The sequence below is a fragment of the Grampus griseus genome (assembly GCF_964374135.1).
Source record: "Grampus griseus genome assembly, chromosome: 4".
NCBI lineage: Eukaryota > Metazoa > Chordata > Mammalia > Artiodactyla > Delphinidae > Grampus > Grampus griseus.
In genome coordinates, this window is record NC_138997.1 from 101,432,586 (window position 1) to 101,459,170 (window position 26,585).

Here is a 26,585-nt window from a genome sequence, read left to right on the forward strand (position 1 = left end):
GTGACAGACAATACAGATACAAGGGGTGAAGAGAACATCCGGTTCTTGCTCTCCTGGAGTTTATTGTCATTAAGCAAATAACATAACCCTTCCCAGGTTCTCAGCCTTCCCTGTTTTCTCCCATTTCTCTGTGTCTATTAATCCTCCAGCCAGCCAGTCCAGGGTTGATCTGGATGAGAGAAGCCCGTAATAGGGTCTTCCTAGGTCTCCTGGAGGGCTGGGGCCGGGATGAGGTGACCTGTCGGGAAGAGCCACACTGACCTTTTTCTTGGCAGTGACCTGGTTTGTCTCCTTTCTCTCTGAGCCTCGGGTTAAAATGGAGGGATGTGTCTCGAACTTCCTTTCCACACTAACTTTCTCTCATTATTTACCCTCCTGCCCAGCACCCAAGGCCTTTCTGACATCCCTGACCTTGCGTCCCTGTGCTTGAGGTGAATTCCTACCTCCTTGATCCCCAGGAGACATTTTCCCTCCTTGGAGTCTCCAGAATTCCACGCGGCCCGTCCCTTTCGCCCGCCCCGGAGGAGATGAGTGGTCCCCGCCCAGCCTCCAGACCCAGGCTCCAAGCCCGCCGCGAGCCCACGGGCCGCCATTGTCCGGTCCTGTCCCACGTCCCCGTTTTCCTCATGGGGCGCAAGTTTTGGGAGCCCCCAGTCCTGGTTCCCCCAATCGCTGGGACCTCTGACCAGCGGGCAGGGAGGTCGGTGCTCGGGCCGGCGGCTGGGCCATCATCCGCATGGGCAGGGAGGCGAAGGGCGGCTCAGGAGGGCCGGGGCGCGCACAGCGCAGTCGCCCAGGCGGACCGGGCGGTCGGGCCGACCGCGGCCATTGTACTCGGTTGCCTCGGCCTCAAGACCTGGTAGGCATAGCGGCAAAAGGCGCTGACAGCACCCTAAAACGACGCCCCCTCGTCTCAGATCATGTGTTTTGTGTTGCAAAACATAACAGACAAACAGGGAAACGACTTGGTTTCTTTTTCTGGCGCAGAAGGAGGACGAGCAACGTGAGTTGAGCGGGGAGGTGAAAGCGCGAGCCTCCGCCGCGCGCCCGGTCACGTGGTGCCGTAGGGACCGCATGGCGGCGACCCGCGCGCCCCCGCGTCCCGGCCGGCCCGGCAGCCCGGGCGCGCGCTCCGACGGGGCGGGCGCATGCGCAGGGGGGGGCGCCGCCTCTGCCCCGCGGCGAGGGTGTCTATGGAGAGGCGGCGGCCGCGCCTGCTGAGGCGGAGGCTGAGGTGGTGGCGATGGCGCCCTTCCCCGAAGAAGTGGACGTCTTCACCGCCCCACACTGGCGGATGAAGCAGCTGGTGGGGCTCTACTGCGACAAGGTAACGGTGTGCGGGGCCTCTGGCTCTGGGCGGCGCGGGCGGAGCGGGCCGGATCCCTGGGCGGCCGGGCCTGCGCGGCGCCTTCAGCCCCCGGGGGCCGCGCCGGGCGAATTGTAGCCTGCGCAGCTGTCAGCGCCGTGCTCGCTGCCCCGCACCTTCCGCGGGGAGCCCACGCCCCGCCCTGCTGGCGGCCTCGGACGTGCCCTCGGAGCTCGCGGCGCGGCCCCTTCCCGGCCGAGGGCCTGGCCACCCGCCGCCCTCGGGGCGGGCTCCCCGCGGCCGCGCTGGGCCTCCCGCCCCTGCCCCCTGAGGGAGAGGGGCCCCTGCGCCCCTACCGATCTCTGGGGACCCCGGGCCGGCTACCTGCGGTGGCTTCCTCTCCCCCTGGCGCAGGCTGTTTCTGTAGTTGTCCGCCACCTCCCCCATCAATACTGCCCCCCCGCCCTACCCCCGGCCTGTGTTGGGCCTCCCCGATTCTCCTTACGAACACCCATCCATTCTTCTGAACCTCTGGCCCGCTTTCTGGCCCAACGAGCACCTTCTCCCAACTCCTCCCTGCTCATTTTACGCCCCAGCTTTTCTCTGGTTTGATTTGGGAGAAAACTCAGGTTTCGTGGCTTACGAACCAGAGAACCTTCTCTCTTCTTTTGTGGTCATGTTTTTCCTTGCAACTTTTATTGTCCGGAGCGTTTACTAGATGTCGATTTTGTTACAAGACAGCTATTCTCTGTTGGAATTCTTTACGTGGGCTCGAATAAAAGGGCTTCGGAACAACTTGATTTAACTGCGAGAACCTTTTTGCATTCTTAATTGGTGCACCATAAGCTGAAAAAGCACTTTTGTGGAGATAGTTCAGGGCTGTTTGCTAATGCTTTTTGAGTCCACATTTTTGTCAAAAATTTATGTTGGGTAGAGTCCACATACGGATATTCTGAGAACTTCAGGCAATCCTGCTTCATGTAGAAATGAACCAAACAAAAAGCATTTAAAGACCTATTGCTTAAGCATGGATATCAACTTTGATGAACTTTCAGAAATTACATAGCACTAAGCAGAACCGCTGTTGCGAGAAAAGAGGTGTTCTTATAGCCCATGAGGTGGTTGGAGGATGCCCCGTGTTCAGTGCCAGGCCACACTTAAAAAGCATCCACAACCATCTTTTCCCTCCCTCCATTTTGAAAATTAACAATACCCGATTCAGATACAGGTTTAAATACCACGGCAGTCTAGGACAGTGGTTCTCAACCTTGTTTGCTCAGTAGAATCACCCTAAAGCTGTTAAAAATGCTGATGCTCAAGTCACTAAAATCAGCATCTCTGAGGCTGGGCCCAGGCATCAAGTATAATTTAAAGCTCTCCAGGTGAGTCCAGTGTGAAGCCAAGGGTGAGAACACTTATCCAGGAAAAACATAATGAATGGGTAAGCCGTTAGTTAAGCTGTGTAACTCTGGAATTAAAAAATATATATATTTGTTTAATTTATTTAGTTTTGGCTGCACTGGGTCTTTTTGTTGCACGCGGGCTTTCTCTGGTTGCCACAAGCGGGGGCTACTTTGTTGCAGCGGCCGGGCTGCTCATTGCGCTGGCTTCTTGTCGCGGAGCATGGGCTCTAGGCACGCGGGCTTCAGTAGTTGTAGCACGCGGGCTCAGTAGTTGTGGCTCGTGGACTCTAGAGTGCAGGCTCAGTAGTTGTGGCGCATGGACCCAGCTGCTCCGCGACATGTGGGATCCTCCCTGACCAGGGCTCGAACCTGTGTACCCTGCATTGGTGGGCAGATTCCTAACCACTGTGCCACCAGGGAAGCCCTAGATTTTTGAGTTAGTTTACTGTAGTGTTTTTACCTGCCCTGGCTTTTGAACTTAATTATTCTGATGGTATCCTTTAATTGCAGGAAAGAAAAAAATGGGGAGGTTTTTTTACTTTCTCAAAACCAAAAAGGGAAAGTTAATGAGGAGTAATAGAATTTGAGGTCTTCTCTCTAGACTGGGGAGAGGTGGTCCAGGACCACCTGAAATTGTTATGGAAATTTTGGTGCATGTGTACATTTTTCTAGGAGGTTTGTGGCTTTCATCAGGTTTCCAAATGATTGTGACCCTCCCAAAATGGTTAAGAATCACAACTTTATCTAGCTACGTGCTAGACTAACCAGCGTATTTAAAAAATTGAAGAAGTCAGTCACTAATGTTGTGTGTCACTACCTGGTGATTGAGAACGTTAGAACAAATTTTGAAAATACAGTGCCCTTTTTAAAAACAATATTTGAGTCAAATAAGATTCTTTTTGGTAGTTAAATGTCCCCTTTTGAAATAACTAGGAAAGCATTTTCAATTTGACATAGCAGAAGTTAAAATTATCACTAATTTTGAGTTAATTAGATGTAGTTAATGAGATTGTTGTATAAATTCATCAGGAAGATTAAAAATTCCAATTTTCTGAACTGTGGATCAGAGACCAAGGTGATTTAGGGGAAAAAAAAAACTGCGTAGGAATTAAACATCCGGATTCCTTCTTGATACTGATAGTTAATTGGAATCTCTCCTAGGATGCCCTTTGGGAGCTAAAGGGGAAAAATGTATTTTATAATGGCTAAATTGTCTTAAAGGAGTATATGTTTTTATTCATTTGGCATCTCAACTTTTTTTAAAAATTATTTTATTTTTATTTTATTTATTTTTGGCTGCGTTGGGTCTTCATTGCTGCACGCGGGCTTTCTCTAGTTGCCGCGAGCAGGGGCTACTCTTCGTTGTGGTGCGCAGGCTTCTCATTGCAGTGGCTTCTCTCGTTGTGGACCATGGGCTCTAGGCATGTGGACTTCAACAGTTGTGGCATGCGGGCTCAGTAGTTGTGGCTTGCAGGCTCTAGAGCACAGGCTCAGTAGTTGTGGTGTATGGGCTTAGTTGCTCCACTGCATGTGGGATCTTCCTGGACCAGGGCTTGAACCCGTGTCCCCTGCATTGGCAGGCGGATTCTTAACCACTGCACCACCAGGGAAGCCCTCAACTTTTGCCTTTACCATGTTTTGCCTGTACAGACCACGGGTATCCAGCCAAAACAGCATATAGTAAAACTTTACAAAATGAGAACTAGCTTTTGTACTTAAACGAAAAAGATACAAAATATGTTATTTCATCGTATACTATATGTTGACTCTGAATGCCCAGTAATTATAAAGAAGTCAGTTTTATTTTGAATATTGACTTTTCAAGTACAATGTATTTTAGAAGCATCCATTTATTTATTAGCAACAACAATTATTTACGTGCTTAGACTAGTTTATTTAGAATAATTCTGAAGTTGTGGGCCATTTTTTTTTTAAGAAGATGTTGGGAGTAGGAGTTTATTAATTAATTAATTTATTTTTGCTGTGTTGGGTCTTCGTTTCTGTGCGAGGGCTTTCTCTAGTTGTGGCAAGCGGGGGCCAGTCTTCATCGCAGTGCGTGGGCCTCTCACTATCGCGGCCTATCTTGTTGCGGAGCACAGGCTCCAGACGTGCAGGCTCAGTAGTTGTGGCTCACGGACTTAGTTGCTCCGCGGCATGTGGGATCCTCCCAGACCAGGGCTTGAACCCGTGTCCCCTGCATTAGCAGGCAGGTTCTCAACCACTGCGCCACCAGGGAAGCCCATGAAGTTGTGGGCCATTTTAAATATTGCTGTATTATATCTAATTTAATACTTCGCTCATGTGTTTCCTTTTACATTTATAAAAGGTTTTATAGAAAGATTTTTTCACTGTTGTTATCCAGACAGCAGTCCTTTTAGGTACGTAAAGGCAGAGATGTTTCTGTTTTATAGCTGGGGATTTGTAGGGCTAGATTAGTTAGACCGAGTTTACATAAGCAGTTAGTGATAGATCCAGATGGAAACCCAAGTCAGGATCATGATTCCTAGTTTAATTTTCTTCGTATAAAACCAGAGTAGTTTCTGAAAAAATTTTCTGGTAACAGTCTATTATGAAATCGTTCGCTAATTCACTGACCTTCCAAATTAGGAGGATTTTAGGCAATATTTACATTGGATCACATCCTTTTTTCCAGTTTATTCCAATTCCTCAGTTTTTCCTCTAATCCTCAAAACTTGACAACATTAATACTGCCAGTGGGCATGGAGTTTCTACTGACACTTGGCCCTGTAGTAGCTTGTATTGGCCATGCGAGATGTAGTTCCTATTCTTTAGGAGATTACAGTCACACATTTGTGCTAGGATGGAAATCCAAATGCCCGTTAGTGGGAGCAAAGGGGGGAGGTATTTGGTCAGCTCTACATTAAAGTGTCAGGAGTGGGCTTACAGTCTCTTTGAACTGATTTCTGAGAACAAGGTAGGTGATGGTTGTAAAGATGTGCATAGTACAGAGCTTTCCAGACTGTACAGTAAACCAGCTATAAAAAATTCAAGTGGTGGAGGCTTTATGGAGTGCCCAGGTTTTTCAGGTAAGGATATTACCTGAAGTGCCATCTACTTTATCATTTTATAAAGATAGGACATTTAATGAGCAAAGCCATAGGCAGAAAATAAACTCAGAATAATTCGAATAGATTATTTTTAAAAAATTGAATGAGTATAGCTTTATGAAGAATTCATTTAGTTTTCCTCGATTTTCTGTTCCTTTGCATACCTGTAAAAACTGTTATTGACTGGCATTGGGTTATTGGAGAGAATATGTTTTGAATTGAGAGCTAAGGAGAGGAAGGAAAAGGGAATTTAATGAGTTCTTACTACATGCTTACTTACTTTTAATCCTCACAAGAGCCCTGTGAGACAAGTATTATCCCTTATTTAAAGATGAGGAAACAGACTTAGTGGTTAAGTAACTTACCCAACTCACTCAACTAGTAATTAGGGGAGCCCGAATTTTTAACGTTTAGAATTTGTTTCCTTTCTAAAGCCCATGTTTTTTGCATTACCTTACTGGTTCTGCTATTTACTACTAGCTATATGATTTTACGCAGAACATTTCACCTGTGGATCATAGGTTTTTCTATCTGTAAGTTAGTTTGAGCAGATAGTTATTAAGGTTTCTTCACTGAGTGTAAATCTCCCTCACTTAAATGAAAGCATTGTCTGGCCGAGGAGAGAAAAAGTAAAAACTTATTTGGGGTAATAGTATTTGAGTTTTTGTTATGCAGTTTTTCATATCTGCTTCTGAACTTAATATCTAGTCTTTAAGTGGCACACAGCTTCAAATCAGTTTGAAGCCAGGCTGTAAGTATGATTTTAAGTTGTAGAATGTCTGAGGCAGAAAATCAGTTTTTTTAAAATTGTTTACGATACTCTTTTTTTATAAATTTATTTATTTATTTTTGGCTGTGTTGGGTCTTCATTGCTGCGCGCGGGCTTTCTCTAGTTGCGGCAAGTGGTGGCTTCTCTTGTTGTGGAGCAAGGGCTCTAGAGCGCAGGCTCAGTAGCTGTGGTGCACAGGCTCAGTTGCTCCACCGCATGTGGGATCTTCCCGGACCAGAGCTCGAACCGGTGTCCCCTGCATTGGCAGGCGGGTTCCTAATCACTGCGCCACCAGGGAAGTCCCAGAAAGTCAGTTATAAATTCTTTTAAAATATGGGAGATACCATGTTACTGATTGTTACTATTTGTTGATTATGTGTATCCTGTTCTATGTAGGTTCCTTGTTGAATCTGCTAGGCATCAGACGATACACGCTTATAGGTCACTTGGGAACTTTTATAATCTTACTGTAGAACAGTGTTTTTCCAAGTGTGTTCTGTGACCCATTAGTGGGTCATGGAATCGATTTTGTGGGTCAGAAATAACATTGAAAAAATGAGGGGACTTCCCTGGTGGTCCAGTGGTTAAGACACGGGCTTTCACTGCCGTGGACCTGGGTTCGATCCCTGGTCGGGGAACTAAGATCCCACAAGCCGTGTGATGCAGCAAAAAAAAAAGAAATGGAAAAGTAAATGATAGAGTACATCACAGATTAGGGAGGGAAATATTGTTTCCTGAAATTTGTTTGAAGTGTTTGTGGTGTGTGTGTCTGGATTGTGCTATATTTCATACTAAAGGTCATGGTTAAACATGTTTGAAAAAACACTTCTTTGGGGCAGCATTTCTCAACTGCAGCACTGTTGACATTTTGGGCCAGATGGTTCTTTGTTATAGGGGCTGCTGTCCTGGGCATTGTAGAATGTTTAGTCCGGCCCTGCCATTTACCCGCTAAGATGGCAGTAGTGCTTCTGCAGTCTCTAAACCTTGTCCATTAATTCCTGGGGGGCAAAATCGAACCCCTGGAGAGAACTAATATTTTAGAGCAAGCATTCTTTCTGACAATTTACTCTGTTGGCTCTGAAGAGATAGCTTTATGATTAGGACTAACATTGCATCTTGTGGAAGGTAAGTAGGTTTTATAGTCATAGAGAGTTGACCTCTGTTTTGTTGTCTACCAGTTGTATGATTTTTGGGTAAGTTATTTTCTCTGAGCTTCAGGGTTTTCACCTATAAAATGGGAATTATAACATCTACTTCCTAGGATTGTTGTTAAGAATTAAATAATATCTAAAAATATTTAGTATAGTACCTAGCACGCTCTAGGCCTCAGTATGTCCCAGATATTATTAGGGTCTAGGTTTATTTTTTTTCTCAATCAAGTCTCTATGATTGAATACCTTTCTAGAGGTAAACAATTTAAAAAAATGATTCATATACACAAATTTTTTAAAAGTTAAACTGTATATGCTCAGGTTATTCTTTTCACTGCTAAATTTACTGACTTTAGGTACCAGGTTAAAAACAGTTGCTCTTTTCAAGTGGAGAAAAACTGACTTGGGTAGGATAAGGACTTCTAATGATAGTTTTGTTTGGGTTAAATATAGGAATAACAGAAAAACCTAAGTAGGCTTATATATGTTATATTCCGTGTTCTTTAAATATATTAACTTATTCAATCATCACAAGAACCCTATTAGGTAGTTAATATTATTAGCCTTATTTTACAGATGAAGAAATTGAGTGAGGTACATAGCAACTTAGTGACTTGATGGCAGAGATGGATTCACACCTAAGCAGTCTGGCTCCAGAGTCAGCACTTTTAACCACTCTGCGGGATTAACTCTATGCATAATGGAGAGTCCTTTTGTCTAATTTGGTTCTCAGTCTGTAGCATGAACCTGGTCTTTACCTTAGCTTGTTATTAAATCCGAAGGATTTTCTAATAGTCCAGTGAGACTGTATGCAAAACTTCCTGGATGTGTTTTACGATGTTATTTTCCATAACTCACGTGAGGACATTATTTAGTTTTTTGCCATCCTTTTTGTTTTTAAAAAATTTTATAGCCATTATTAATGCTTAATTTACCTCTTATTTCTACTGACTTATTTTTAACTTTTTTTTTAATATAATGCCACATGATAGTATTTGCTGAGATTAGCCACTAGTGGATTTTGTTGTGATTTTGTGTGGCATTTCTTAGGATAAAATCTACAACCTTGGTTTAACCAAATCCGTCCTGTCTGTTATTTTTGTATGGCTCAGGAGCTCAGAATGGTTTTTACATTTTTAAGTAGTTGGAAAAAGTAAAAAGAATAATATTTTATGACATGTGAAAGTTACATAAAATTTAAATTTTAGTGTCTGTAAATAAAATTTATTGGAATACGGCCACAGTCATTCATATGACTACTTTTGTGCTACAACAACTGAATTAAATAGTTGCTACAGACAGTATACCTCACACACAAAAAACTTAATATATCTGACCCTTTACAGGAAAAGTTGCTAACCCCTGTTGTATTGGGTTGGCCAAAAAATTTGTTTGGGTTTTTCCATAACATCTTATGGAAAAACCGGAACAAACTTTTTGGCCAACCCATAGATAATTTATTTATTGTGGTTACAGTTCGTTGTCTTATTTCACTAGATTGTAAACTCTGTAAAGGCAGAGATGTCTGTTTTTTTCACTGAGGTATCCCAAGTACCAGAAACAGTGCCTGGCTTATAATAACTGCTCATTAAATATTTGAATAGGGTAAAAAAAAACCCATGAATTTATACAAATGAATGATTAATTTTCAAAGTAATGCTAGCTAATATTTATTTAGCACCAGTTCATTTAAATCTCACAGCAACCATATGAAGTACAGGCGGTTTTATTATTCCCATTTAACGCCAGGAAGAAACTAAGACATTGAAGGAGAAAAGTAGCTTACCTAGGGTTACACAGCTAAATAAATGGTAGGACTGGAGCCTAATCCTAGAGAATCTGGGTCTAGGTCTGGTTTTCTGTAAATGACTCATACCCAATCCATCTGCCTTTTACAGTAGATCATTGGTTAAATTATATAGTGGAATAGTCTTGCTTTAGGAGTTTGTTGTCTTTTCTGATGCTTTGTCATGAGCTGACTGTTCCTGCCCAGAACAGGCAATTAAGACACCTTAGACTCTTCTCCATTTTAGGAATACTAGATCAGACTTTACAGAACAAGTCTAGGAAGTATGGTGTTTGTAGCTTCTTTTTCTCCATTTACTGTCTGTTGTTTTTAACCTAATCAGATTTTTCCTCTTAAAATGAATTTTGAAACTGGAATTGACATAATAGAAGACAGATTTAATATGACAGTGGAAGTAATAGAAGGTTTGAATATTACTTTGAACTTTATCTTGAATCGAGTTTCCCGATAATATATATGCTTTGAACATGAGAATTTAACTTGACATTAAATGTAAAAAAATAAAATTATATCAGAATAGTCATTTTCTCTTGTTGAATAGTAGAATTAAAGAAAATGACAGTGTATATATTTCTTTATATTTTCATTGATTTTTATCTTTCCTTCAAGTGCCTTTACTTTCTCATGCCCCGATGTACAAGTTTTTCACATTGTACTATTGCAGTGCTTCCACTCTAGGAAGTATGTGATCCTTGTATAAACTGCTAAGTGTTTTCCAAAAAAAGAAAATTCTTATAAAATTATCTAATAATGTTCTAGTAGCTTAGTCAGTGTTTTCTGAACAGATCAGACTCATCTTGATATTAAAGTTTAAACAAATTATAATAGAAAGTTTTTGAATTTTTTACATTGTAAAAGTAGTATAATAGCATAAAGAACATTTGAAAAAAGAAAAAAGTGCATCACATTATCCTAACACAGCTCTTTTAATGTTTATATGTAACTTTATGGAGTATCTGTATTTAGTATGTGCACAGAGTAATGGAATTTTAGGTTTCGAGGGAGTCTGGTTTAATCTCTTTTATTTAAAGAAACTGTTTTGTTGGTGCGTACATCCTTTCCTTCAGAATTCAAACCAACATCTTCCTGGGCTGGGGTACTTTTTATTATACCATTATAACTTGTTTTTTATGATTTCCTTTCCTACTTTAACAAAGTATAAGGGAGGTATTTTGATATGTACAAAACTAGATAGGAATGCATTTGAGTATTTCCTATTGGTGCATATTTGCATGTATTTATTATGCCTTTCTTTTTAAATTTTTATTCAGCTTTCTAAAACCAACTTTTCCAACAACAATGATTTCCGTGCTCTTCTGCAGTCTCTGTATGCTACTTTTAAGGAGTTCAAAATGCATGAGCAGATTGAAAACGAATACATTATTGGTTTGCTTCAACAACGCAGCCAGACCATTTATAATGTGCATTCTGACAATAAACTCTCTGAGATGCTTAGCCTCTTTGAAAAGGGTCTGAAGAATGTTAAGGTGAGTTGCAAAAATGGATATTTATCACAGCTTGTGCCATCTTCTGATATGTCATTGGCAAAACTTGTTAGCATTTTATAGTAAATGATGTTACTATAGTATAGTAAATGTGTGTTAAAGAAAAAAAAATTATTCTGACACTTGTTAAAGACGATAAGGAAGACTTTATTCAAGGGATTACTGCAATGGGGTTTTGCAGTAGGAGAGAGAGATGGGGTTGAATTCTTATAGCCAGGGAGCAGAGGTGAGGGTCAGGAAAATTACTAAGAGGAAACATCAAGCTGGGAGATTCTTGCTAGACTGACTCTTGCTTCCTTTTGCTGAAGGCATACCAAGGTGACAAGATATTGAGGGTGGTTAGATATTGAGGGTTATCAAATGCCAAGGGTGGTAATGGTGGGGTTGATAGACTGATTCAGGATGATTTTGGTAAAACTGGACTAAGTGGGCCAAGGACAGAGCTCAAGGTCAGGGCCTGGCTGAGAAGACTCAGTGGATCCTGGCTCAGGTTTGATGAGAATCTTTATCAGTTACCTCTTTGTTACTATATGTAAAATTCTATCATGAATGCTGCTCTCCAAATCTTAAAGGTGTTTTTGTAAGTTGAAATTTCAATTACTGTACAAATTTTACTTTCTGATAACATTTGCTGAACTCTTAAAAGAAATCTGTAGTAAATGCAGTTATTGGTGACTAAAGGTAGAATTGTTACTTAGAATGAACAGGGCTGTAGGGGTGGTTACAAAGAATAATTTTTAGTTGTATGATGTAAAATTAAAGATATTTTTGGGTGTAGTTTAGGATAATGGTGTAGAGAAATTTCCCTATTAATTATATTTACGTATTATAGGATATTTGGTCTTCATTTGTCCCCCTTTTGGCTTGGTGAAACATAGACTTAAGTTGTAACTCTGTCAAACCACCATGCACCTTTCATTGATAGATTTGTGTTCTAGAAAGACTGTTCTTAAGTAGGGAAGATGATGGATTGAAGGGAAAAAAAAGACTCAAGCAGGAAGATTTTTATAAAAAAATTATTGTAATAGTTTCCAGAAGAATATATAGTAGCTATTTGGTGGGGAGGTAGGAGATTGGGTAGGGATAGGGTACTGGGAGGGAAGATGGTATAGGAAGATTTATTTTTTATTGAATACTCCTTTGTACTGTTTGAATTTTATATCATGTTCATGTATTACCTATTCAATAAAATGATTAAGATCAGAACTGAAGTAGTAACTAGTGGAGACAGAAGGGAAGGGACAGACTTGAAAGTAATGTAGGACATAAAATTGATAGAAGGTAGTGCTTGTATATACAGGAAGGAAGAAAGGAGAAAGAGAAAGGAAATAAGAGTGAGAATTGAGCTTGACTTTCTAGGGAATATAGAAGAGGCTAAAAAGATCCATTATGGGCAGGTTGAGTTTGAACTGCTCGTGCAGTCCAGGTGGGCATTTATAGGTAGGAGGTGGCATTAGTTGCGCTTCAAGGTTGGAAGGGTAATTTGGTTTGGAAAAGCAAATTTGATAATTATCAGCATGTAAGTAGAAATGGAAGCCACTTGGGCATGCTTAAGGAAAATGTGTAAAATCCTAAGAGAATAGGACATTGGATAGACTATTGGGAAGCAGTTTAATAAATTAGTTAGAAAAGGAGGAGACTAGAGAGGACTCAGCAGGGTTAAGATATTCCCACATTTTAAAAGTTTCATTATTTTTTGAATTTTCCACATGTACTAAGTTGAGAGGGCTGATACAGAAGTGATGGATAAGTTACAGGGAGATATGACCATAGTTCATATGGGGAAGAACTCTTTAGCTGTTGTGCAGAGTTAGAATGATTTACCTCAAGGTACAGTGAGCTCCTTGCCTTTAGAAATGTAGATGGTCTTCTTCAGGATAATGTAACAGGTATTCTGAATTGTTTAGTAGAGGATACACTAGATGACCTTAAAGGGATTCTGTAATGATATAGTCCAATAGGCGCTTGTGAACTGCTCAGAGGTATATTAATCGGAAAACGGACACATTGAAATTGTATAAATATGCATTAGAAATCACTAGAAGTTTTGAGCAAATACTTGCTATTTTTAGACTTTTTATGACATTTTTAAAAAGAAGTATGAGATCACATTACTAAAGGAATTCAAGGTTCTTTTAAGAGATGTTTTGAGGCCATCTTTTATACTTAGAAAAGTACAGAGACCATTTTGCTATTTGTTAGTCTAATTTTTTACCCTGACGTTTCAAGTTACATTTCACACTGACTTTCTAGGATCAGATACAGTATAAATTACGAAGCGAAATTTTTATAGAATACAGTTTTTTTGTTTGTTTCTAGAATGAATATGAGCAGTTAAATTATGCAAAACAGTTGAAAGAGAGACTGGAGGCTTTTACAAGAGATTTTCTTCCTCACATGAAAGAGGAAGAGGAGGTAAGCATAATTTTTCCTCTTCGTGATTTTGCTTTATAAAATTGGAGAAATGTTATTTTTCCTTTGAGTCTTCAAAATAATACATAGGAAGATGAACCTCCAGATCTTTTTAGAAAATGAAGAAAAACCCAAGGAAAAAAAGCATTAATTTTGTTTCCTTAGAGAGTTTGTTGCTTTTCATTGACTGAGTGATTGATTTAATTCATTTACTCAAAAAATATTTATTCTCTTATTATGTGGATGGCACTGTATTGATTGCTAACTTTTTATGCTACCCTAATGTCTTTTCTGAACATGTTTTCTGTATTTGCATTCTAAGTTTAAAGAATTTTTAGTGTTCTTTTTTTAGTAGTGGATTTTAGTAATTAAATGGTGGTGTTAAACTTATCAGTCTTATAACTAGTGCACATGTATTAGGATATCCCTGAAGTGGATGAGCAAAACATTTTCTCATTCTCTTCTTTCTCTAAAGTGGGATGAGTATCAGGGTAAGGAATAGAGAAAATATTTATGAGGAACTGGATTCTTGTTCAGCTGTAAATCAGTTATTATAGTGATTCTCACTATAAAAAAGCTTTACCTTATAATCAGATGGCCGTTTTAAAAAAATCTACTTTTAAACCCTTTCCAGACCAATTAAATCAGGTGGGAGATAGAAATGGACATGGATATATTTTAAAGGTTCCCCAAGTCATTGTAATATGCAAATATGCAACCAGCTTTGAAACCACTGAGTTACCAGAGCAGTGTTTCTTAACCTGTGATGCACATCAAAATTATCTATGGAGCAAAGAAAAAAAAAAAAAAGCCCTTGGCTCCACCTCTAAAGATTCTAATTCTGTCAGTTGGAGGTTGGGACTAAGCATCTGTTTCAAGGAAGAAATCTCCTAGATAATATTGAATAGTTGAAGGTATCAGTAGAGCTTTGACTTTTATGGTTGGCAGTACACTGGGTACGGTTCTCATATGATTTAGAGGCCCTGTTTGGGTAGAGGTCAGTTGTTGTAGTAGCAGAAAGCAGTTACCTGACCTAAATGTCTTACCATAGGAGAGTGATTTAGAGTGTATGATAAGCTCTGTACAGGAGGACCTTCTGGTTTGCATGCTTTTAAATTGTTTCGAGAATGAGTGGAGAAGCCATAGAAAGAAGGATCTTGGTGGTGGTATTCTTCTTTGCAATTTTTGGGTAAACTAACTTGGTAACAACTAAATTTTTATGTTTTCCAAATATGTGGTCATAATACTACACTTGAGCCATTAATACTTTAAAAGATGTAGAGTAAAACAAAACTAATTAAGCATATTTCCTTATGAGTATTTTGTTTAATTTAGGTTTTTCAGCCCATGTTAATGGAATATTTTACCTATGAAGAGCTTAAGGATATTAAAAAGAAAGTGATTGCACAACACTGCTCTCAGAAGGATACTGCAGAACTCCTTAGAGGTCTTAGCCTATGGAATCAAGCTGAGGAGCGGCAGAAGTTTTTTAAATATTCTGTGGATGAAAAGTCAGATAAAGGTGAGAGTCATATGTTTAGATAGCTAGCTAGCGATTTATTCGTTCCAAGGCCATTTACTTCTTGTTGATATGACCTTTATATTTTGTTTGAAGAATAATTTAGGCCATTTGTTTTCAAGTATAGTAAATTTAATTGAGGACAGTAGTTTCTATCTTAGAATTTAGTATTGTCTATGATAATTTAACAGCTCATATACTTGGGCCATGTGCAGTATAGTGTTTCTTGAAGGAGTTTATATATATAATAATAATAATTTTGATTAGTAAGAATAACTATCAATATTATTTATATATAAATATATAATGATAATTTAATAATATTTTATTATTAATACTTATTATTGGCCAATCAAAATTATTGAAAACTACCATATAGAGAGCACTTTTGCAGTGTCATCCAATTTTCTGAGCTCCACTGACCATAGTGGCTGTTTTTATCCTTCTTTGTTTTTCCTTTTTTTTAAAAATCAGTTTTCAAAATCATTTAATGCTTATAGTTTTATCTCTACCCTTTCTCATTCTCTTAGCTTATATCCAGGAATACACAGGGGAGTGAGTATGAGAGGCATAGTTTTTCTATGTATAGTCACTTTGAGAAAACAAATGACAAATGTACATAAAATATCTCTGCTTTTTTTATTGATAGACTACTTCCTCATTTTTATTCTTTCTTTTGTTTGATAGCTTTGCCTTTTAAAACATCATTAAATAAAATTATTGGCATCCTGAGGCTAGTAAAAATTCCTTTGCTTTTGCTAGATGAGAAATAGCAATGGCATTCCTGTTAAAATTGCTTGAAACTGTTTGAAATTGGTCCTTTTTTCTTATTTTTATTTAATAAAGTAGGTGAGATGCATGTTGGAACAAAATTGTTTTTATAGGTTAAGGTATAATTAAACCCATAAAGCTTGTGTGCTTCACTCTGAAATGCAGCTTGTGCTTTAGACATCAAGTCAGGACCTGTTGTATCTGGTTTAATTTTAATTATAACATGGGACTTAAAAGCATCACACTTACTATATTGAATTTTCCCACTCCTTCAAAGTAAATTATAGCTGTATTATGTTTAAAATATTTGCCATTTGTAAAGGGTTAGGTGAAAGTAATTCATCATAGCATTTCTATATTTAAGTTGCTTTGTGAAAACAAATCAAATATATAAGGTACTCAGATCCTTTTTAGTACATTAATGATGAAACTTTTATATTTTATATTCTTTATTGTACACCTCATTTGCAGTTTTCCTTTGGAAAGTTGCTACTGAAATAACCCATTATAGGAAATTGGATATCCAATAACTGTTTTCTATATTAGCTGCTGACAAAAGATTCCTGATAAATGTATACCAGCATTAGAAATATTTACATTATATTGTCTCAGCTGGCTCATAAATAGGATAAGGTTGAGGCACCTAAATGTTATAGAGGTCAGATTTCAGAGTTCTTACATGAAACGTGAAAATCAAAGAGGGAACACAAGGAACATGCTGACAGGAGTTGTAATGCATGAATGGAAAACGTTGTGAGATTTGTGTGCATCATTAAAAATGCCCTGGATTTCTCATTATTTGACTGACTCTACACTTGCTGACTTAAAGCTGTATAACCTGTTGGGTTCCTTTTTCAAATGATGCTTCTTATGCTACAAAGTGAGTATTGTATTTTCTGCGACGCCTTTGTAAGAGGAAGTAAATCCTGTGTTCATTATTGTAGCTCCCACTGATGAAGTATGATTTGGACCACGATAGTTTAACCCTACAGGTTCTTAGCAAGTTTAACATCTCCATGTTAACTCTAATCCATGTTATTTCCTTTTCACATCTTGCAAGCAGGAAGGAGTGGACTTTAGGCACTGGATTTTATTTATAGAAATGTGATTGTAATTTCTTACTGCATTTGCTCTTAGAGCCTTTTATGTTAAAGGTTTTCTTTTTTATTTCAGAAGCGGAAGTGTCAGAACAATCCACAGGTATAACTCATCTTCCTCCTGAGGTAATGCTGTCAATTTTCAGTTATCTTAATCCTCAAGAATTATGTCGATGCAGTCAAGTAAGCACTAAATGGTCTCAGCTGGCAAAAACTGGATCACTTTGGAAACATCTTTACCCTGTTCATTGGGCCAGAGGTAGGTAAATGGGATGCTTAGTTTGTTTTAAAAATATTTCAGTCTGTTTTTTTTTTAAGTATATACTCATAGACATTAATAAGCAAGGCCAGGGAGGGAAACTCTGAAAGGTTGACTAAAAATAGGTTTCATTAGTTAGATTATATGTCTTTGTATACATTTTTTAAAAGCTAACAATTCTGAAGTATTCATGAGTGAATTATGTGATGTGTGCAATTTCCTTTCAAGTAATTAGGAAGAAATAGTTGGGGATGGAACGAAAAATAATTGGCAAAATGTTGATAATTGTTTTTTCTTAATAAATTTATTTTATTTATTTTTGGCTGCATTGGGTCTTCGTTGCTGCTTGCGGGCTTTCTCTAGTTGTGGCAAATGGGCTACTCTTCATTGTGGTGCATGGGCTTCTCATTGCAGTGGCTTCTGTTGTTGTGGAGCATGGGCTCTAGGTGCACGGGCTTCAGTAGTTGTGGCTTGTGGGCTCTAGAGTGCAGGCTCAGTAGTTGTGGTGCACGGGCTTAGTTGCTCCGTGGCATGTGGGATCTTCCCGGACCAGGACTCGAACCCGTGTCCCCTGCATTGGCAGGCAGATTCTTAACCACTGTGCCACCAGGGAAGCCCCGATAATTGTGAAGATAGGTGATGAGTACATAGGTGTTCATTATGCTACTTGTTTAATGCTGCTTATTCCTACTTTTGACTATATTTGTAATTTTCCATAACAAAACATTAAAAATAAAATTAATAGGTTGTCAGAACAGCTTTAAATAATTAGATGAGTATTTTAAAAATACAAAATAAATTAATTCTATAAAATTTAAAGTTGAGTCACTGTTATGTTTCCCTTTTGATAGTAGCTCAAGATAACTAAATGTATTTTTGTCTTTAGCATATTTTTTTGTGATTAATAATGCCTCATTCTATAAATTACAATTTCATATTAGTTAATTTCATTGTGGTAAGTTAGTTTTACATGTGAACAATTAAAGAAAGTTTTGCTTTCATGAGCATATAATGCAGTCATGGGATAAATACAACTAATATGGCATATATTCTTCTGTCACTGAATTAAAACAGTTTTTCTAGGTGAGTACCTCAAATTTCACATTAATTGTTTTTAGTTTTTTATAATTTGTCACTTGGACATGGAAATATATATTTTTTACATAATTAAAGTGTGAGTCTGATTTAAAAATAGTTTTATTTTTTATATCAATATGTATCACTTTTAAATAAGCTTTTGTTAGATATATAATATTTTTTGCATGAAGCTATTTGGAGTATTGGGTAGACTTATATGATCCAAATGATTAGAATTATTATTTTTATGTGGAATAATTTTTCTTATTGTAGGATAATATATTAAGTGAAAAGTCAGATAAGGCAAGTATGGATATATCACATACTTTTTTATTAGATGTATTTTTGATTATGAAGAATTACTTATTAGGTAGTAATACATAATTAGGTACTGTTTGATATAAAGATCAAATATGATAATGCTATGCTAGATTTCTGTGAAGTTAACCAGATATTAAATATGCTGCTTTTTTTTTCTGTTTTTAATATGCTTAAACAAAAAGTTCCAATAAAAATGGTTGTAATTTAATTTATTTATGGTATTTGTTTCCTGTGATTCTTGATCACAATTGATTTGACCCCCTGCAGGGGATGTTTTGAAATGCCTGTGGAGGCATTTTTGTCCCATCTTGGAGTATTACACTGGCATCCAGTGGGTAGAGGCCAGGGTTACTGCTAAACACCCTGCAATGCACAGGGAAGCACTCCACAACAAAGAATTACCCAGCCCAGAATATCAATGGTGTTAAGGTTGAGGAGCCCTCACTTAGATGTAACGTTAGGAATTCAATAAATTAATTCTGCATTGTCTTGCACTTCACAATCACGTAATTTAATCGCAGCGTATTCTCCAGGATCTTTAAATTTATGGTTTAGCTTTACCTTAATCTTTCCCTTTTTCTGTTCCCACCTACTTCTGAATTGCTAATTCACTACTGAGTAGAAAGTCTTGCTTCCTTTTGTTTATTAGCAATTGTGTTAATGCGGGTATTGCTGGAGCCAGTGTGAAGCCACAGTAGGGAAAAAGGTTAGGTTGTTTTCAGTGATTTCTGAAATTTCTTGTTAAGACTGTTGATAATTATTTTTCATAGTTTTTTGGTATGTCTGAAATTGAATTCTGTGCTTATTTAAATGTAATTTTTTAAACCACAATTGTTTCTAACAATAGGTGGCTCATTGTGTATGGCTCACATATTTTTTGTGTGCAGACATTTTTGTTATAAATAGGTTATTTTTTTGTAATGGTAGCCGATCTAATCTTATTTTGTTCCTTTTGTTTTTTTGTTGAGTAGGTGACTGGTATAGTGGTCCTGCAACTGAACTTGATACTGAACCTGATGAGGAATGGGTGAAAAATAGAAAAGATGAAAGTCGTGCTTTTCAGGAGTGGGATGAAGATGCCGATATAGATGAATCTGGTAAGCTGTGTCTGGAATTAAAACTGTTACATGGTGCTTTAATAGTTACTGTTACATTAACAAGTACTTAGGTGCTAGGATTTATGTATTTTGTGTTTTCTAAAAAACCTGGTGTTTTTAAGCCTACTGCTTTCTAAACTTTCATGGAATAGTAAGCGTATTTAAAATTCTGTTTAAAGTAATTTTTAAATGTGTATAGGCTTGTTTCCCATATGTTTTTTTTTTAACAGATTTATTTATTTATTTATTTTTATTTATTTTTGGCTGCGTTGGGTCTTCGTTGCTGCCCGCAGGCTTTCTCTAGTTGCAGCGAGTGGGGGCTGCTCTTCGTTGCGGTGCATGGGCTTCTCATTGTGGTGGCCTCTCTTGTTGTGGAGCATGGGCTCTAGGTGCACGGGCTTCAATAGTTGTGGCGCGTGGGCTCAGTAGTTGTGGCTCATGGGCTCTAGAGCGCAGGCTAAGTAGTTGTGGCACACGGGCTTAGTTGCTCCGCAGCATGTGGGATCTTCCCGGACCAGGGCTCGAACCTGTGTCCCCTGCATTGGCAGGCGGATTCTTAACCACTGTGTTATCAGGGAAGCCCTCCCATATGCTTTTATATTTATTTAAACGCTTTAAAAAAATCAGAAAATGATGACTGTTTTCCTTATTGAAATAATATACATTCATTATAGTGCTATGCAGTTTACAGTGTGTTTTTAGGGCCACTTTATTTGATCAGCTCAGTAGTATATATTGAGTCGTCTGTGGCCCAGAGGAAGGAGCATAACGCTGTTGAACCTGTTTATTAATTTGTAAACAGTCATGCCACTTGCCTCACATGGTGGTTATAGAATTAAGTAATATATATGAAGATTCTTTGTAAATGGTAAGGGATTATATAAACTGGTGTAGCCATTCATTAAGCACCGTGGGAGAATTCAAGGGTGACAAAGACTTTATCCCTACCCTCAAAGAACTCACAAATGGGAGAATTTAGAATACATGATTCTTAATCAAGGTATGTATTGGAAAATGCTGTAATGAAGGTGCAGAAAGATGCTCTTTGGGAATATGGAGGAGAAAGACACAAATTCTATCTTAGATGTTACTTTAGATAATGATTAATTATTAAAAGATGATGAAAATAGTAAAAAAAAAAAAAAAACTAATAAGATATTCTTCTACTTCGTAAAACTGAACCTGTAGGAATTTTTTATTTATAAGTTGCCCACTTATAGTAAGCTGGTCTGGCAAAAGAACTAAACTTGTGGAAAGTAAGGAATATAAATACAAAGATTATTGTTTTAGCAGCAAGTTTATTTTTATGAAATGAAGGTGCAAAACACCTTTTTTAATGTTTTAAATGTTTGGAAGGTGTCATGTAAGGAGGAGGTCTATTCCAGTTACATTTGGTGATTTGCTTATCCTGTGGCAGGCACTTTCTGGGCATGAGGTTAACAGTGAACAAAATGGGAAAAAAAAATCCTTGGCTTTGTTTAGCTTAAAATTTGGAGGGGGAGGCAGACAGTAAAGACAGGCAAAATATATACTGTATTAGATAATGTTAAGTGCTGTGGAGAAAAATAAAGGAAAAGCGTGCCAGGAAGAGAGGAAAGAAGTTACCATTTTCAATAGATTGAGTAGTTAAGGTTCCTTGAGAAATTTGAGCAAAGACCTCAAGGAGTTAAGGTCTTTACTCAGATGTCACCTTAGGGAAGACTTGATTTATCCATTCTAAAAAATCAATTCATAATACCTGTGTTGAGTTTTAAAGGCTTTATCAAACTTAATGTGTTTATCTCAGCACTTAAAGATAGACAAAGAGACTGCTGTTGTTTTCTTTCATATTGAGAGGGAAAGGTTAAGGTTATAATGATGGAGCCTTTCTAAGGTAATATATGTGTTTAGCTGTTTAGTGTATCTAAGAGTAAACTTTGGATCTGTCATCTATGTTAGTGCTTTTTCAGCTTAGCTGTCTTTACTAGTCTTGTAGAGAAGTTATTATTCTTCATAGGATGTTTAGTTTTCTTTTTTTTAGGATTTCACAGTAAACAGTACACATTTAGATAGAGCCGCAGAAACAAAAGAATCATTTGGAAATAAAATTTTAGTAGAATAAATAGGGTTCACTGAACGTCACTTTTATCCCTGTATTTCACATATATGTCTAACTAAAGGAGGAATTTAGAATAATATCTGTAAACATGGAAACAATCAAAAATTCAGAATTATTGTTTCTATTTATATTCCTTTTGTCAGCTACACTCAGTTTTCTTTTAAATGAGACTTCCTCAGCTTATCCTGTTAAACTGTTTTATGTTTGGAGACATTTGAGTTAGATCTTCGGGTAAGCAAAAAAGCAATAGGATCCTGAGAAAGGTGATAAAATTATTAGTTCATTCTTTTTCGTGTAGTGTGTTTTTTTCCTTATATCAAATTGGAGTTTGTAGGGTTTTTTTTTTTTTTTACTTGTTACAGTAGTGCATCCTGTTATACACATCTAAACTCTACAGAAGTTATTAAGCAGAAAACAAAAGCCATGCTCATTTTTAATTTCTTTAAAGTTCTAAGGTACTTTTCGTTGCTTGATTCATTATGACCAGCCTAACTTAATTGTTTCAAATCTCTTCTAGCTCTGTGTCCCTTTTATTGATATTTATGTAAAATAATGAATGATACTTTTTATTATTTTTATTATGGTTCATTTTCCTCTTGATATCCTATATTCTCTTGAAGAACTGACACTATTCTTCAAGTAGTCAAAGTTTTTTCCAAAATTTTTTCGGTGCCTGAAACTGGAGTTATTTTTATCTTTTCTCTGATAATTAGCTTGAGAAGAAAATTACCTTCAGCCTTGAAGCATGTTAAAAAATTCTTCCTTTCATTCCCATTTAAACCTTTTTTCTTTTTCTTTTGTCTCTTTTTAGTTGATGTCAGACCTGTTAATATAAATATTAAGTCCTGGCGAATGAGGACTTGTCCATTTAATTTGCTTTGCATATATAGGGGAGTTTAAAAGGAGAGCAAAATGTATTTCATATTTAATGATTTGGTGATTCCTTGAGTAGCCTAATCATAATTAGTGTATCAAGTTCTTAGACTTTTGAATTCATTTTACAGAAGAGTCTGCAGAGGAATCGATTGCCATCAGCATTGCACAAATGGAAAAACGTTTACTCCATGGCTTAATTCATAATGTTCTACCGTATGTTGGTACTTCTGTAAAAACTTTAGTATTAGCGTACAGCTGTGCAGTTTCCAGCAAAATGGTATGTATAAATTAGCACTAGTTTAGGTATTAAGAAAAAGTAGCAACGATCTACATTTTGTTTGCTTATTCCTGAGTTTAATTTAAAAAAAAAATAACAGTTTACCCATGAGTGTACCTTCCCATGGGTAGGCATACACTGCTAATTTTCATCTTTTTTCATTTCAGTTCTCATAGTAATCTTTGTACATAGATATCATTGTCTTCATATTATAGAAAAGGAAACATAGACTGAGAGGTTAAACAGTTTATTTAGTTTCACAGATGTTAAGTGATAAAGCCCAGTTTTATATGGTTGTTTATAATGTGTAAGGCATGGTAAGATGGGCAGGTGAAATTAAATCATGGTTTTATAAAAGACTATCTTGTGATATCCTACATTAGAATCTTCTTGGGTATTCCTTAAGAATGTAAATTTCCTGGGTCTAATCTTAGAATTACTGAAACAGATTTTCTGGGATTTCATCACAATATATATTTGTAAGGCAGAATTGAAGTGATTTTTACATGCAGAAAAGTGTGAGAACCACTGGTTATATTACTTACTAAAAATTATATATTACTTACTAAAAGTTATGTCTCTAACCTAACTAAATTCTGCAGATCTTCACAGTGACTTTTTTTTCCCTCTTAGGTTAGGCAGATTTTAGAGCTTTGTCCTAACTTGGAACATTTGGATCTTACCCAAACTGACATTTCAGATTCTGCATTTGACAGGTTAGTTAATTTTGAATATATAAATTTAATGATTTCTTAACTATGAATCAGTAGAATTGTTCTGTAGTTTTTCATTTACATAATTACAGTTTAATCATACTATTACTTTCTACTATCAGATTTTGGTCATGTTATGGTAGTAGCACCCTCCAATTCTTTGCTTTTGTCCTTAGGTCCCAGCTGATTCAAAACTTATATATGTATCATCCTATCACCTTTATAATCTTGTACTGTGTCTAGGCTTTTGAGCCTTGCTGTGTAACCATGTAGCTTGGTACTGTGTTTTAAAGAAGTTTTCATTTTCAGTTGGGCTCCCAGTACCATTTGGCAAAGCTCCCTCTTCATAGTTATTCTAAAATTTTAACACTTTCTTCAAGCAACCCTCAGATTTTATTTCTTTGGATGCTGCTACTTTCCTTCTTATTCTACCTCGCCCTGCTGTTTCCCACCCTAGCATTTATATCAGCACCTCTTTTCCAATTTCAGAGGGAGAAATGTATTCTTCTCTGGCTAAGGCTAATTCTCTACTAATTCCTAGAGCTTGTTCTACTGAATCTTTCTCCTCTAATTATTATTTTCTTTCTTTCATGTCTGTAGAGCCTTTCCTCTATTGGTTATTTTTCAGGATGAAAAACAGTCTCTCCCTTCCATACCCTTCTCCTTTCCTACTCTTCTTTTGGGTTAGCAATACTCTTAGTTCCTCATTACTCTTATTGTCTTTTCATATTCCTAGCATTTAAAGTAGTGCCTAACAACAGATATTCAGTAAATGATTGATTATATTAGATTTAAAATCTTTCTTGTAGTTTCCATTTACTTACGTATAATCAAATCTTTTGAAGAATTTAACAATATCCACTAATAGTTTTGTTACCTCTTAATTATAGTTGGTCTTGGCTTGGTTGCTGCCAGAGTCTTCGGCATCTTGATCTATCTGGATGTGAAAAAATCACAGATGTGGCTCTAGAGAAGATTTCTAGAGCTCTTGGAATTTTGACATCTCATCAGAGTGGCCTTTTGAAAACTCCAACAAGCAAAATTGCTTCGACTACCTGGAAAAATAAAGACATTACCATGCAGTCCACCAAGCAGTATGCTTGTTTGCCCGATATAACTAACAAGGGCATCGGAGAAGAAATAGATAATGAACACCCCTGGACTAAACCTATTTCTTCTGAAAATTTCACTTCTCCTTATGTGTGGATGTTAGATGCTGAAGATTTGGCTGATATTGAAGATGCTGTAGAATGGAGACATAGAAATGTTGAAAGTCTTTGTGTAATGGAAACAGCATCCAATTTTAGTTGTTCCTCCTCCGGTTGTTACAGTAAGGATATTGTTGGACTAAGGACTAGTGTCTGTTGGCAGCAGCATTGTGCTTCTCCAGCCTTCGCGTATTGTGGTCATTCATTTTGTTGTACAGGAACAGCTTTAAGAACTATGTCAGCACTCCCGGAGTCTTCTGCATTGTGTAGAAAAGCATCAAGGACTAGATTGCTTAGGGGAACAGACTTAATTTACTCTGGGAGTGAAAAAACTGATCAAGAGACTGGGCGTGTACTTCTGTTTCTCAGTCTGTCCGGATGTTATCAGATCACAGACCATGGTCTCAGGTAAGTAATCTGTTGCAGAGTATTAGGAAATGAGCATGTTCTCATTCTCAAATGGAGTGGAAAATTTTGAATCTAAGTCATTCCTTTCAGCTGATTTATTTAACCGAAAGAGTTAACCACTTCAAAGAGTTGTCCTACTGCAAAATTTTGGAACGATAAAACTTCAGCATGAAGTTTCAGTCAGTTCAATTGCTTTGTAATGTGGAAGAACATAAATTTAAAAGTTTAATAAATACTTACAACACAATAAATACATGCAACACATTTTCTAAGGTGCTTTAGTGGATGTAAAGATGAATAAGATACAGTTTTTACCCTCTAGGACTTGTAACAGAGAAGAAAATATGTACACTATATTCTGTGTATTATTTGTGTACATCCTTTAAGGGATGCTGAATTAAAGATTCTATGGGGATCAAAGGAGAGAGAGAGAGACTTCTCATCCAGTTGCAGCAAATGATCAGAAAATGTTATGAAGAGGAACTTCCCTGGCAGTCCAGTGGTTAAGACTTTGCCTTCTGATGCAGGGGGTGTGGGTTCGATCTCTGGTCGGGGAGCTAAGATCCCACATGCCTCGTGGCCAAAAAACCTAAACGTAAAACAGAAGCAATATTGTAACAAATTCAATAAAGACTTTAAAAATGGTCCACATCAAAAAAAAATTTTTTAATCTTTAAAAAAAAAAAAGATAAAATGTAATGAAGAGGTGGCCCTTAATTGAACCTTGAAGATGGATGAAGGATTTTGATAGGTGGCAGAGGGAGAAGAGACCATTCCAAGCAGTAGGGATCATTTGAGCCCACGGTAAAGCACTGTTTAACTGTTGTTAGGGTATTTTGCTGTTATGGTTGTTCTCAGAGTTAATAATTGTTTGATTATCTGTGGCATGAGCCTTCAGAAATTGACTTTATGTTTTCTCTTTTACCCTGTAATAGACTTGAATTTTACTAGGGCTCCTTAATAAATGGGGTGTCAGGCATGTTAAACAATGAAAATTCATCCAACATAAAGCCTATTACCCCCTCTTGTCTTTTAAGTATGATCTTTAGCAGATTAAATTGAACTCAGTGGGGGATGTTCAAAGGAGTATTCCCGTTTGGTTGTAGAGAAGGATGTGTATTGGGGAATAGTGGGGAATAAGGCTATGACAGAGTTTGAATTCAGGGAAGAATTCATTTGGGGAATGGGGAGCACAGGAACTATCTTACTTGATATTATTTGGACTGGTAGCTTATCAAAAAAGCTGCAATCTGAGTGCAGCTCAGATTTTAAAAAGTGCAGCTCCTTTTAATCAGATTATCTTGAAGGAGTCTTTCTTAATCATTTAAATATTTATTGAGCATCTGTTGTGTGACTTGCCCTCTTCTAACTGCTCGGGATCCAGAATAAATGACTCAAATTTCCTGCTTTCATAGAGTTTATAATCTAATGGTAGAAATAAGA

General features: G+C 37.5%; 1 protein-coding gene across 2 annotated transcripts in view; it reads left to right on the top strand.

Annotated features, from left to right (window-relative positions):
- The first annotated feature begins 1,172 nt into the window (after nucleotides 1–1,172).
- The window catches only part of FBXL5 (F-box and leucine rich repeat protein 5), a 52,185-nt gene continuing 26,772 nt past the window's right edge, over nucleotides 1,173–26,585 (top strand). Inside the window, exons 1-9 of one of the 2 annotated variants that reach the window (XM_082653244.1) lie at nucleotides 1,173–1,327; nucleotides 10,776–10,991; nucleotides 13,329–13,424; nucleotides 14,757–14,943; nucleotides 16,885–17,067; nucleotides 19,437–19,562; nucleotides 22,665–22,813; nucleotides 23,447–23,529; nucleotides 24,417–25,142. In XM_082653244.1, the coding sequence (XP_082509370.1) occupies nucleotides 1,244–1,327; nucleotides 10,776–10,991; nucleotides 13,329–13,424; nucleotides 14,757–14,943; nucleotides 16,885–17,067; nucleotides 19,437–19,562; nucleotides 22,665–22,813; nucleotides 23,447–23,529; nucleotides 24,417–25,142 (1,850 nt within the window). In that variant the 5' untranslated portion in view covers nucleotides 1,173–1,243. The remainder of the gene's footprint in view (nucleotides 1,328–10,775; nucleotides 10,992–13,328; nucleotides 13,425–14,756; nucleotides 14,944–16,884; nucleotides 17,068–19,436; nucleotides 19,563–22,664; nucleotides 22,814–23,446; nucleotides 23,530–24,416; nucleotides 25,143–26,585) is intronic. The other variant, XM_082653245.1, reaches the window with a different exon arrangement.